The 12,100-nt window shown below is 42.3% G+C and overlaps 1 protein-coding gene across 2 annotated transcripts in view; it reads left to right on the forward strand.

The window, feature by feature from the left end:
• Positions 1-12,100, forward strand: part of LOC121571664 (anosmin-1) — a 64,732-nt gene that overhangs the window by 6,911 nt on the left and 45,721 nt on the right. For both annotated transcript variants that reach the window (XM_041883258.1, XM_041883259.1), the window contains exon 2: positions 1,561-1,608. In XM_041883258.1, coding sequence (XP_041739192.1) covers positions 1,561-1,608 — 48 coding nt within the window. The remainder of the gene's footprint in view (positions 1-1,560; positions 1,609-12,100) is intronic.

Genomic DNA, 12,100 nt, shown 5'->3' on the forward strand with positions numbered 1-12,100 from the left:
AATTATGGTAAAATCTCCCTCAGTTTTATTTAGTTACCAAACTTTCTATCTGCACTGTTCTTCAAGTAAATGTGTTTTTGTCAAATGGAAATCAGTGGAAATTGTTTAGCATAGTTATATGGTTTGCTTAACTTTGCAATCATTGGTTTTTGTTTGACATACATTTTAAAGTGAAAAATCAGCGTCACTCTGTTACCATGGAATTGCCCTTAAGTCTCTGCTCTAGACTTCCCGATGCACCATGAATGTCTTTGAAACTGTCTGACCATTATCCTTGACACCGAACACACAACACTCACTGGTACTGGATGGCAAATTAAAGCCTTTAATGAGAAGTTCTTTCCCGAGGTCTCACTGGGAATTTCCACTGGATTACATTGTTTGAGAAGACTTTGAACTTGACATTGAACTTATGCAGACTTTCTGGTTCACAGACCCTTAAAGTTTGGCTAGTCAGTCATTCCTGGTGCGGTGTCTTATTGTAAGGAATAAAGCACTGATTCATGTCTAACGGTGACCTTTCATTTGTAACATACGTCAGCTAATGGAAATTCAGACTCATTGCCTTTATTGAGAAGGTTTCCTTTCTCTACATTTGGAATTTCCCAACTATTCATAATGGCAGACAAACTTCAATGGGGATTTGAGTGAATCAATGAAACACAAAACACATGCACCCAAGCCTTCATACCTAGAACCATAGCACCATTTTAGCTCAGGGCAATTCCATGGTAACAGAATGATGCTGAGACTCTCAGATTTTTCACTTTAAAATGTATGTCAAACAAAAATCATTGGTTTTTGGAGTCTCAGCATCATTCTGTTATTGTGGAATTGCCCCCCACTAGCACGTTAATCAAATGGTCAATTTGTCTGGGCGATCATTTATCTTACATTTAATGTCCAAGTGAAACCATAATTGGAGAGAATAGCCTTGTGGTTCTTTAGAGCTCAGGAAATGGCCACTTGAGCCAGGAATTTAGCCCATTGGAACTTCTCAAGATGACAGGGAGACACTCTGTTTTTAGCCGGCATAATTAGGACCAAATGTTTGGCTTCATGGAATCCAGAAGGTGGCACTTCCACAGCAATTAGGGGGTATTGGAGGTGTCTGCAGTCTACACTAGGGTGCTGACATCAGTTCCTGTGTGAGTGACCTCTGGGATGTCTGTTGTGAGATCAAACACAGGCTGATAAGAGTTGAGGTCACAGTGCTCTGCTGAATGACACTGAAACTGACCAGAGATCTGCCCCCGCCCCGCACCGACCTTGCTTCCTTAGGTTACACGTAGGGGTGTATTACTAAATTCAAAGACTCTCAAATTAGTTTTTAAAAAATACGTTTCCAATGGTAATTGCCTTCTAATAAAGAAATGGGAACGTTTTTTTGCTTTGTGGTGAAACTGATTCTGAGCATTTTGTTCTGTTTTTCAGATGTTCTTATTAATTATCGAATGAATAGCTACTGTACTGGACTGAATTCCTTTGTGTTTAGCATTTCATTGATCATGATTGAATTGAAAATTGTAACTCATAATCTGCTCTCTATTTTCATTACAGAATAATGGATCCTTGGTTTGGTGTCAGAATCACAAACAGTGCTCAAAGGTATGTAACAAGTATTGACAGCATGTGCTTTAAATGAAATAACAATAAACTTACAAAACAAGTTTGAGATACCTGACTAACTTTATAGAAGTTTTAGGTGAACAATTTGAAACTATGATAGCAGTTACATGAACGCTGTTCACCTTTTCATCAGTCAAGTTGTTCTAGGGTTATTGAGATTCCACCACCCTTCTTTGACACCACTAAATCCCTGTTGTTCATTAGAATTACAGTAGGCCATTTTATCCAGCGTTTCCTGAAGGTGTTGTTTGGTTTTCGTGCCCTGTCCCGAAGACAGTTGATACAAAGTTGGTGTTGATAGGTCCTCTGAAAGGATGGTGCTGACACGTCCTCTCAGCTTCTCTGGGAGCTGTTGACAAGCCCCTCACTGTGGTGCTGAGCCCACTGAGCAGACAGTAGACTGATAGACTCAGCCCAGGGCATTCTGGGAGGACAACCAGGAGGTAGGATGATGATGATGACATGACAGTGGGGATCAAAGACACGGGGCAACGATGAACCCTATTCACTATATAGTGGACCACCTTTTGGCTTGTTCCTATGTGACCTTGGCCAAGATTAGGGTACTTTACTGTAAATAGGGTGCCATTTGGGACAGTAACTGATACTTTCTCTCTGTCAAAGACCCTTCTGTTCACATAAACCAGGACAGCAGCAACCAGCCTACGCGTTGTCCTGATGATGTCATAGTCCGAGGGCTGAATTCCATCCAGGAAGTAAATAGTCAAGCCGAGTGTTGTCATTCACACTTCTACAGATGCTTACAGTTTTCTCTTTCACGAAAGCGTGTCTCTGTTTGTTTTTCATCTCTCCCATGTTTTCCTTTGCATTATAAAAACTTTGTCTGAATAGCTTACGGGAGGCGATGACAAATTGGATCTCATCCTTGTCTGTACTAACCTGTATTTCTTGTTCATTTAGCATGCAGCACAGGTAGAGAAAACAATTACTCTCCTGAGTCAATGTTTGTGTTTCTTACACTGTTATATTGAGTTTTTATTATAAATCATACAGTGCCTTCGGAAAGTATTCAGACCCCTTGACTTTTTCCACATTTTGTTACGTTACAGCCTTAATCTAAAATATATTACAAATATATAAATCTTCAGCAATCTTCACACAATACCCCATAAAGACAAAGCAAAAACAGGTTTTTAGAATTTTTTGCAAATGTATTAAAAACAGAAATACCTTATTTACATAAGTATTCAGACCCTTTACTATGAGACTCTAAATTGAGCTCAGGTGCATCCTGTTTCCATTGATCATCCTTGAAATGTTTCTACAACTTGATTGGAGTCCACCTGTGGTACATTCAATTGATTGGACATTATTTGGAAATGCACACACCTGTCTATATAAGGTCCCACAGTTGACAGTGCATGTCAGAGCAAAAACCAATCCATGAGGTCAAAGGAATTGTCCGTAGAGCTCCGAGACAGGATTGTGTCGAGGCACAGATCTGAGGAAGGGTACCAAAACATTTCTGAAGCATTGAAGGTCCCCAAGAACACAGTGGCCTCCATCATTCTTAAATGGAAGAAGTTTGGAACAACCAAGACTCTTCCTACAGCTGGCCGCCCGGCCAAACTGACCAATTGGGAGAGAAGGGCCTTGGTCAGGGAGGTGATCAAGAATCTGATGGTCACTCTGACAGAGCTCTAGAGTTCCTCTGTGGAGATGGGAGAACCATCCAGAAAGACAACCATCTCTGCAGCACTCCACCAATCAGGCCTTTATGGTAGAGTGGCCAGACGGAAGCCACTCCTCAGTAAAAGGCACATGACAGCGAGTTTGCCAAAAGGCACCTAAAGACTCTCAGACCATGAGAAACAAGATTCTCTGGTCTGATGAAACCAAGATTGAAGTCTTTGGCCTAAATGCTAAGCGTCACGTCTGGAGGAAACCTGGCACCATCCTACAGTGAAGCATGGTGGTGGTGGCAGCATCATGTTGTGGGGATGTTTTTCAGCGGCAGAGACTGGAAGACTAGTCAGGATCGAGGGGAAAGATGAACGGAGCAAAGTACAGAGAGATCTTTTACGAAAACCTGCTCCAGAGCACTCAGGACCTCAGATTGGGGAGAAGGTTCACCTTCCAACAGGACAACGACCCTAAGCACACAGCCTTGGGACAAGTCACTGAATGTCCTTGAGTGGCCCAACCAGAGCCCGGACTTGAACCCGATCGAACATTTTGTTTTTTATAACTTAGCAAAAATGTCTAAACCTGTTTTTGCTTTGTTATTATGGGTTATTGTGTGTAGATTGAGGGGAAAAAATTAATATTTTATCCATTTTAGAATAAGGCTGTAACGTACCAAGGTGGAAAAAGTAATGGGGTCTGAAGAGGCACTGTATTTATTTGTGTGTGTGATCATATGCATAGTATCAGTACATTATACTGTACAGTACGACATTTATACGTACTTATAAGTAGGATCTGCTAAATGACTAAAATGTAAATGCAAAGTTAATATTTCTGGGCTCCAGAAATATTAACTTTATTTATTATTATTATTTAATTATTATTATGTTTTGAGGTGATTCCTAATGAGCTTGTCTGTGTGTTTTAAAGGAGAGATATTTTTTCTTTTAAAGGAGAGCCTTCATTGTTTTCACTATAATGCAGCTAAACTTGTTTCTCTCCTTTCCATGGTGATGGCCAACATCGGTTCTTGGCACAAACCATTCCCTTGTCATTCATCATGAGTTTTATGTTTGAAAAGGCTTTTGCTGGCTGCAAGTCCAAGCACAGCATACTGTTTTCATAATCAACCGACTACATGGCTGAAACTCTGAAAATGCCAGAGATTCTTTCATGGACATCTTGTTCTCTTGACAAGCATGTGACTTTGCACTCATTTACCCTCTGTGTGTGTGTGTGTGTGTGTGCGTGCGTGCGTGCGTGCACACGTGCGTGCATGTTACATATCAGTTAGCAGTTTGCACTTGTTTAGCCTGTACTTTCAGACATGATTTATTGGAGTGTGAACATGATGTAGCAACTTACAAAGTAATATTCAAAGTTCACCATCATAATACGGAACTCCAATCTGTTGATGAGAGACATGTATCCCTCTGGTTTATTTTAGAACTGAGCAAATAAGAGTTCAGATATTCAAACCAGGACTAGAACCCTAAAGTTTGGTCTTGTTAGAGGAGCATACATGCACACACACTTCACATCGACATAATTGAGTGGAGTGATTACAGAGTCTCTCTCTCTGAGCCTCTCAAAGCACAGGGGCCATTGTGTCAGCTCAAACAATCACTCCAAATGGGCCCATGTCGTACAGTGCCTCTGTCTGGATGGCTCTACAGACTCTGATTAGCTTCTCCTCACTTCATGAACAGCTCACAGTCAAACAGACGGACAAAAGCTGTGGCTAAAAAGTCATCCTCCCCCTCCCTGGACCTGCGTTCTATCCATCCATCCAAGTCCATAGTGGGGACAATGTGTGGTAAAGACTGGTTAATTATTTAGACAAAGATGCTGTGACTCTCCATCTGTCAGCGGTTTAGGAAATCAAAGCCTCCCAGTTTTCATCTGAGACGGGGGAAAGTCCTCCCGTCCTTCTCGTATTCAGCTCCCATTGCCTCCCATCTCCCAGCAGCCCCCATTGTCATGGTGATTAACCCCCCTGCCCGCTCGCCGGGAGAGGTGGCGGTGGTGGGGAGTCATTAGCATGCCATAACACCAGGCCAGCCCCTATTCAGCTAAGGGACGCCAGGAGGACCGATTTGGAGTGCAGGCAGCATTTGTATGAGCTATTGTCATTTGGTCTACTCTGCTTTGATAGCGTCCCACTTGAGAGATTTGAATAAGGTACTCATCGAAAGTTTCCAAACAACAGGGTGTTCTCTCTTTTCCTGCTCCTTGTGTGTGTGTGTGTGTGTGTGTGTGTGTGTGTGAGCCAAAAAGCTTTCCACATGCAGAGTATGGCTGACATTAACGGGGCTGATTTCCCGAAGGGTGTGATCCAGACTCCAAATCAAATGCTAGGATTGACTTGAGACAGCTAAACGCCAGTTTGCAAATAATCAATGCACTTCATTAACCAAACGTGTGCCACGCTCGGTTACACTTGTCTGGAGAGATGTTGGAATATATCCAGTTTTCAACCAATTTCTCCAATATCCAGTTTTTCTATTTGGTGTATGACCAAAGTATATTTTTGATTAAGAAGAAAATCATGCTTAGAAATGAAGATGTAATGTCATGCACACTTGTTGACCGGGGAGGTGGATTTCTCAGTGAACTAGAACGCTCAGCCCATCACTAAGATGAACAAATGTAATCCATTAATCTTTAGTCTAACATCCCTCAGCAGTGAACTGACGACTTCTCCACTCTCTGTTTTCCCGGCCTAGCCACATCACCAACCCACCAAGGTTTTCAGAGCTTGCCAAGAGAGAAGCTTTGTAAAGCAACATTGTCTGAAGGACAGCTTTTTAATGTCAATGAGTCGTGCATGTCCTTCATGGAACTGAAATGCTCCAGGTGTCTCTTTTGACTCTGCTTACCCCTCATACCCATAGAGCTAGATATCCCTGCATTAAGAACAAACAACTGTTTATTCTATTGGACAACACGTGTCTCAACCGAACATTTACATTTTGGGAAGAATGCCTGAGTGCAGTTTGCTTGAATAGCAAGAACTAGAGAGCTATGTATGTCTCTCATTCAAAAGTGCCTTTCAAAGCAAGCCATCACCCCCCTTTCTTACCCACTAGTTTTCTCACGGCAATTTTTAAAAATCCGGCTTCCCCAACAGTAGTGTTTTTCTAGGTCAATCAGTCTAATGAAATTGAATTGGTAGCGTTGGCTCGGTCCTCAATCTGCATTAATTGTCATTAAAAAAACAAAATAATGGCATGTGCTCTGGGAAAATATAGCATTCCTCATTGGCTACAAACTTGAAAAGTGTGTCATGGCAATTTACTAAGGTAATTTGGCGACAGGCACTATATATTTTGGAGGCGCAGTGAAAAGATCTAAAGTAGGTGCTGTGTGGATGGTTTATGGTCGTGGCATGGCTGGGACTTTGTCTGCTTGGACGCACTTCAAAGCACCTTTTGGGGAAATTACTGTCAAGTGTGTGCTGCGGTGGCGGTCGGTGCCGTTTTTAAGATTATTTTTTTAATGAGCATTGCCATATTTCTATTAAAGCATGTTGGATGACTGTCATTCCAGACAGTGACACATTCTATACAGCCTTGCACACTCTTGCCTGCATCTAGCTGATCTAGGGTGTAATCATTAGTCCAACAGTTGAAAACGAGAGTTTCTATTGGACAAATTCAGGTATGTTTATCCCCGTTTCATTCTGTTTGCTTCTGTTTAAGAAATATATTTCAATAGAATTGGTGGAATGAATACACCCCGGTCACACGCAAACAGTTCACATTCATAGCAGCCACATACAAACAGCATGATCTGCTCATTTGTATAATTCCTTCTCATATCTACACGCTCTCCTCCTCTCACCTTTTCCCTTCACCTGTTGACTTCAGTGCACAACACATCAGCTGTCTGTGACCAGGCCAAAAAACCTTTCCAAGCCAAACCTTCATATCATAACCGCTAACCGTTACACACAGCCTACATCGTTGTCACCATATTAGCTAACGTCATAGTTAACATAGCTACTAGAACTAACGCGTTAGTAAACCCGCTACAATCATGCAGTACAGTGTACAGTCAGCACGCAGTTTAGTAGTTACACAGGCGGGCAATAAATTAATAAAACCAAAAGTGGAAAAAGTAATGCACTGTACATACAATTATTATCACTGGTATTCCTTCACACCGCTTATTTTTCTCATTGGACAGTGGTGGTAGTTTTTGAGAACAGTGTGCACATCTCTTACTGTTTATTCCTTCCACTCTCCGCCCTGTACTTTTATATTTGAATGGTGTTTGAGTCTGAGGCCTGTTTGTGTGTGTGGCGGAGGAGGAGGAGTGTGAAGCAAGGCTGGTCAGTCCTAGCAGGAAGGATCTGGACATGGCTGTTAAGTTTCATTGACTGAGGGGGGTTGCTCCATTGCCTGCTATCTGTGGAGCTCATTATTCACAATGTGGGTGGTAGGGAGAGAACCCCCACAGCAGCACCAGACCATCAACGCTGGAGACGAGCATTCTCTCCTCACTGAGGTTACAGCCCCTAGACTTTCTCTGGTGGTGATAGTTCCCTTCGGAACATTCCTGTGCTTCTGAGGAGGTGAGGACTCAATAGTGAATAGCTGAAGGAAAAAGTTGCATTACCATGGGTGTCTCCTCTAAGGCATCTCTTGGAAATGTGAGTCACTAATATAAACAGATATTTGTTTGTCATTTCAAGAAGCTATTTGGAGCGCTTACTGTTCAACCATGCATCAACTGATGTTTTTAACCTCACGTTAGCTCAACCGTCCCATATACGGTGTCCCGTATATGGGACGGTTGAGCTAACGTGTGCTAATGTGATTACCATGACTGTTGTAAATAACAGCAAACTTTCCAGGATACAGACATGTCTTATATGGGCAGAAAACTAAAATTCATGTTAATCTAACTGCACTGTCCAATTTACAGTAGCTATTACAGTGAAAAAATACCATGCTATTGTTTGAGGAGAGTGCACAACAGACTTATCACGGCAACTGGTTTGATACATTCACCTCTGAAGGTAAATAATGTACTTACATTCAGTAATCTTGCTCTGATTTGTCATCCTAACGGTCCCAGAGATAAAATGTAGCATAGTTTTGTTTGATAAAATCCCATTTTTATATTCAAATGTGGGAACTGGGTTCTACAGTTTGAACCCCTGCTGTCTCTGGCTCCACACCCACCCCGCCCGGCCATCTAGATGTGTGAAAGTTAGTGTATCAGCTAATGATCCATCATGTATGACATTCCTGGGAGTGTGTAAACTTACATTTTGTATTACCATATCATTTTTGTATGTTCTCTATAGTTATGTACTTGAAAATGTATCAATTGACCAATTCGGCACATTTGGGCAGACTTGATACAAAATAGTCCAGTATTTGCAATGCTTCACTGGATCAATCTGAAACTTTGCACACACACTGCTGCCATCTAGTGAAAACGCATGTTTTTTTGTTTGTATTATCTTTTACCAGATCTAATGTGTTATATTCTCCTACATTAATTTCACATTTCCACAAACTTCAAAGTGTTTCCTTTCAAATGGTATCAAGAATATGCATATCCTTGCTTCAGGTCCTGAGCTACAGGCAGTTAGATTTGGGTATGTCATTGAGGTTAATGTGCAGAAAGCATCTTCAAATGCCCCAAATAAACTGTTAAACAGAAAGAAGCTTATACAGCTACAATGGTTTGACACATCTCCTTGTCAAATGTCAGGCGTTTTATTAATTTTTTATTGCTTTTCTAGGAGGATCATTGTAATCACAACTGCTTGTCAAATCCTTTTCAAGCAATAATGACCTGTCACGCCAGGACAATCTGCATGTTGTTTATTCCCATTCTGCGGACGAGGAGCGCTGTGCTGTTTTCTATTGACCGCGTGGCTTATCAGCACCCACAAGCTCAGCCCATAGCTTAGTCCTCTCCTCTCCTGATGTTGTCATCCCTACTTTTAGAGCTCTTAGAGTAGAATTATCACTGAATTACCTCGACTAACCGGTGCCCCCGCACACCTCGACTAACCGGTGCCCCCGCACACCTCGACTAACCGGTGCCCCCGCACAACCGGTGCCCCCGCACACCTCGACTAACCGGTAACCCGGCACAACCGGTGCCCCCGCACACCTCGACTAACCGGTGCCCCCGCACACCTCGACTAACCGGTGCCCCCGCACATTGACTCTGTACCGGTACCCCCTGTATATAGCCTCCCTACTGTTATTTTATTTTACTGCTGCTCTTTAATTATTATTATTATTATTTTATTTTTTTACTTATCTATTTTTTACTGAACACTTTTTATTTTCTTAACTGCATTGTTGGTTAAGGGCTTGTAAGTAAGCATTTCACTGTAATGTATTCGGCGCATGTGGCAAATAAAATGTGATTTGAAGGAAAGGTTGGATTGTTAGTTTGTTATAGAAAGTCATCAACAGGAGGGTGTTTTTTACAATGGATATTTGTAATTGAATCAATCACGTCATGTTCGAGATCGCCAAATCATAAAATGAAACTGCACAGATCTTCTGTGACATTCATTGGGGCGTCCCTGGTATGATGAAGTCCATAGTAATGCTCTGATAGTTAGTGTGGTCACTGGTCAGCCCAGTCACTGGTCACTGAGTGGCGCAGTGGTCTAAGGCACTGCATCGCAGTGCTAACTGTGCCACTAGAGATCCTGGTTTGAATCCAGGCTCTGTCGCAGCCGGCCGCGACCGGGAGACTCATGGGCGGCGCACAATTGGCCCAGCGTTGTCCAGGGTAGGGGAGGGAATGGCCGGCAGGGATGTAGCTCAGTTGATAGAGCATGGCGTTTGCAACGCCAGGGTTGTGGGTTCGATTCCCACGGGGGGCCAGTATAAAAAAAATAATATATATATATATATATATATATATATATATATATGTGTATTCACTAACTGTAAGTCGCTCTGGATAAGAGCGTCTGCTAAATGACTAAAATGTAATGTAAAATGTCAGTATGTCAGCAGAGGAGTAATTTACACAGCTAGGATTTCCAAAGGCTCCAAATTTCTCTGTAATCGAGAAATCAACCATTCTGTCCTAAGCTTGATCCCTACAAACACGCAGCAGTGTAAATCCAGTGACCTTTGACCTGGCCCTCTGGATAAAACATCCCATGCTCTGAATATTGATATTCTGGCTTTTGTGTTCCTCAATATATTCTCATTGGTAGAGATGATACAGATCATATGAGGAAGAACACTACCGTTAAGTGAATGTTAGTAGAGGTTAGTGGGGGCTGGTTGAGTGGGATAGTGGATTTGTTTCTCTAACCTCGATCAACAGGAAATGGCAGTGGAATGTTATCAGGTCAGTCTCACTCCCTCTGAAGACTTGTCATGTTGCAGATGTTTCTGACCTAGATAGGGAGAGTGGTCTGAAGTCTCCTGACTCCAAATCCTCCACATTTCATTTGTAATTCCTTGAGTCCCCGTCCAGACACAATTCCACCGCGTAACATCTACGGGTCCAGCAGGAGCATGTTAGCGAAGCCTAAATGCATTTAATCGCCCGCTATCTCCCCAATTCACCACTGACTACATTGCCCATAACAGAAATATAATTTTCTCTCTCTTCTACTCTGTGGAAAATATGATCTGATTATCACAACTTGAAATCTTGCATTGCGAACAAAACCTAAACAAATGACACAGTGACGCTGGGAAAGTGCATTAGCTCGTTCTCCCAGTCTACGCTTTCATCTGTCCATCATCATGCAGGATGATGTGGTGGTTCCCATCATCACTGGTATGGGGGAGAGACTAGAGTACAGTAAATCAGATGGGACGTTAAGCAGAGTGGCGTGGGACAGAGAGGGGGACAGCCATAGGGCCCACAGTCACAGAGGCACCGCAGCACAGTGAAAGGACAACTGGACATGTTTTTAACCCATCTGACCCCGTCTGATTGAGACATCCTGTTGAGTCTATTTGTCATGACGTGTCAACCGAGCCCTGAGAAAAGTGATAAGTGAGGCTCACGTTACCGGCCACTGTAATATCCATCTCTTGTCTGGCTGGTTGGCTGGTGGCGTAATGTAACAACCGTACCAAAGGACCAGAACAGAATGAGTCAAATCAGCTTTGTTGCCGCTTTGAGTGTTGTGTTGGTATGCATGTTTCAGAAATATAGTAGTGAGTGGGATGTCAGTGGTTGGTTGGATGGCTGTTATGGGTGAAACTTCAGTCGTGAAGTATTAAGTGTGAACTGCTATTGCATTCCACAGCAGACAGACAAAGCTCCGATCCTGGCTGGGCTGGGTGTTTATTTTAGCTCATAAATAACGCAGGCAACTTCGATTGTGGGGTACATTTCTAATGCATGAACTCCCCCTCCCCCTTTTCCCCCCTTCTCCCTTTCTGGCAAGATATTCCTCCACGGCTCTTTGTTGTCTGTTCCCTTCAACTGCATTTCAATTAATAATTAAAGTGAAACTCAAAGAATGTCTGTGATACCACCTGCTAGGTTGCTCATTGTTTCCTGCTCTCTATTGAAGAACATAATAGCAAGTCTTCAACCATATAGATTTCAGCCGATTAGTGGCAGCACAGTGTTGTTTTTGTTGGTTTGAAAACATTGGATGGATAATGACATTCACAACGTGTTATAACTACTTCTCTTTCAAGGCTGTATGGTGTTTAGAGTTGACACGTAATTCAATCGCTAATTGTGTCAAAAAACATTAAGAAATGTATGTTGACTTACTTGGCATGCATTCCTCCAGGTCATCATTGTTATTACCCTGTTAATTAAGATTGGTGCATGAGCTATAAAAGTATTCCGGGTAAAA

The sequence above is a fragment of the Coregonus clupeaformis genome, chromosome 40 (genome assembly GCF_020615455.1).
Source record: "Coregonus clupeaformis isolate EN_2021a chromosome 40, ASM2061545v1, whole genome shotgun sequence".
Taxonomy (NCBI): Eukaryota; Metazoa; Chordata; class Actinopteri; order Salmoniformes; family Salmonidae; genus Coregonus; species Coregonus clupeaformis.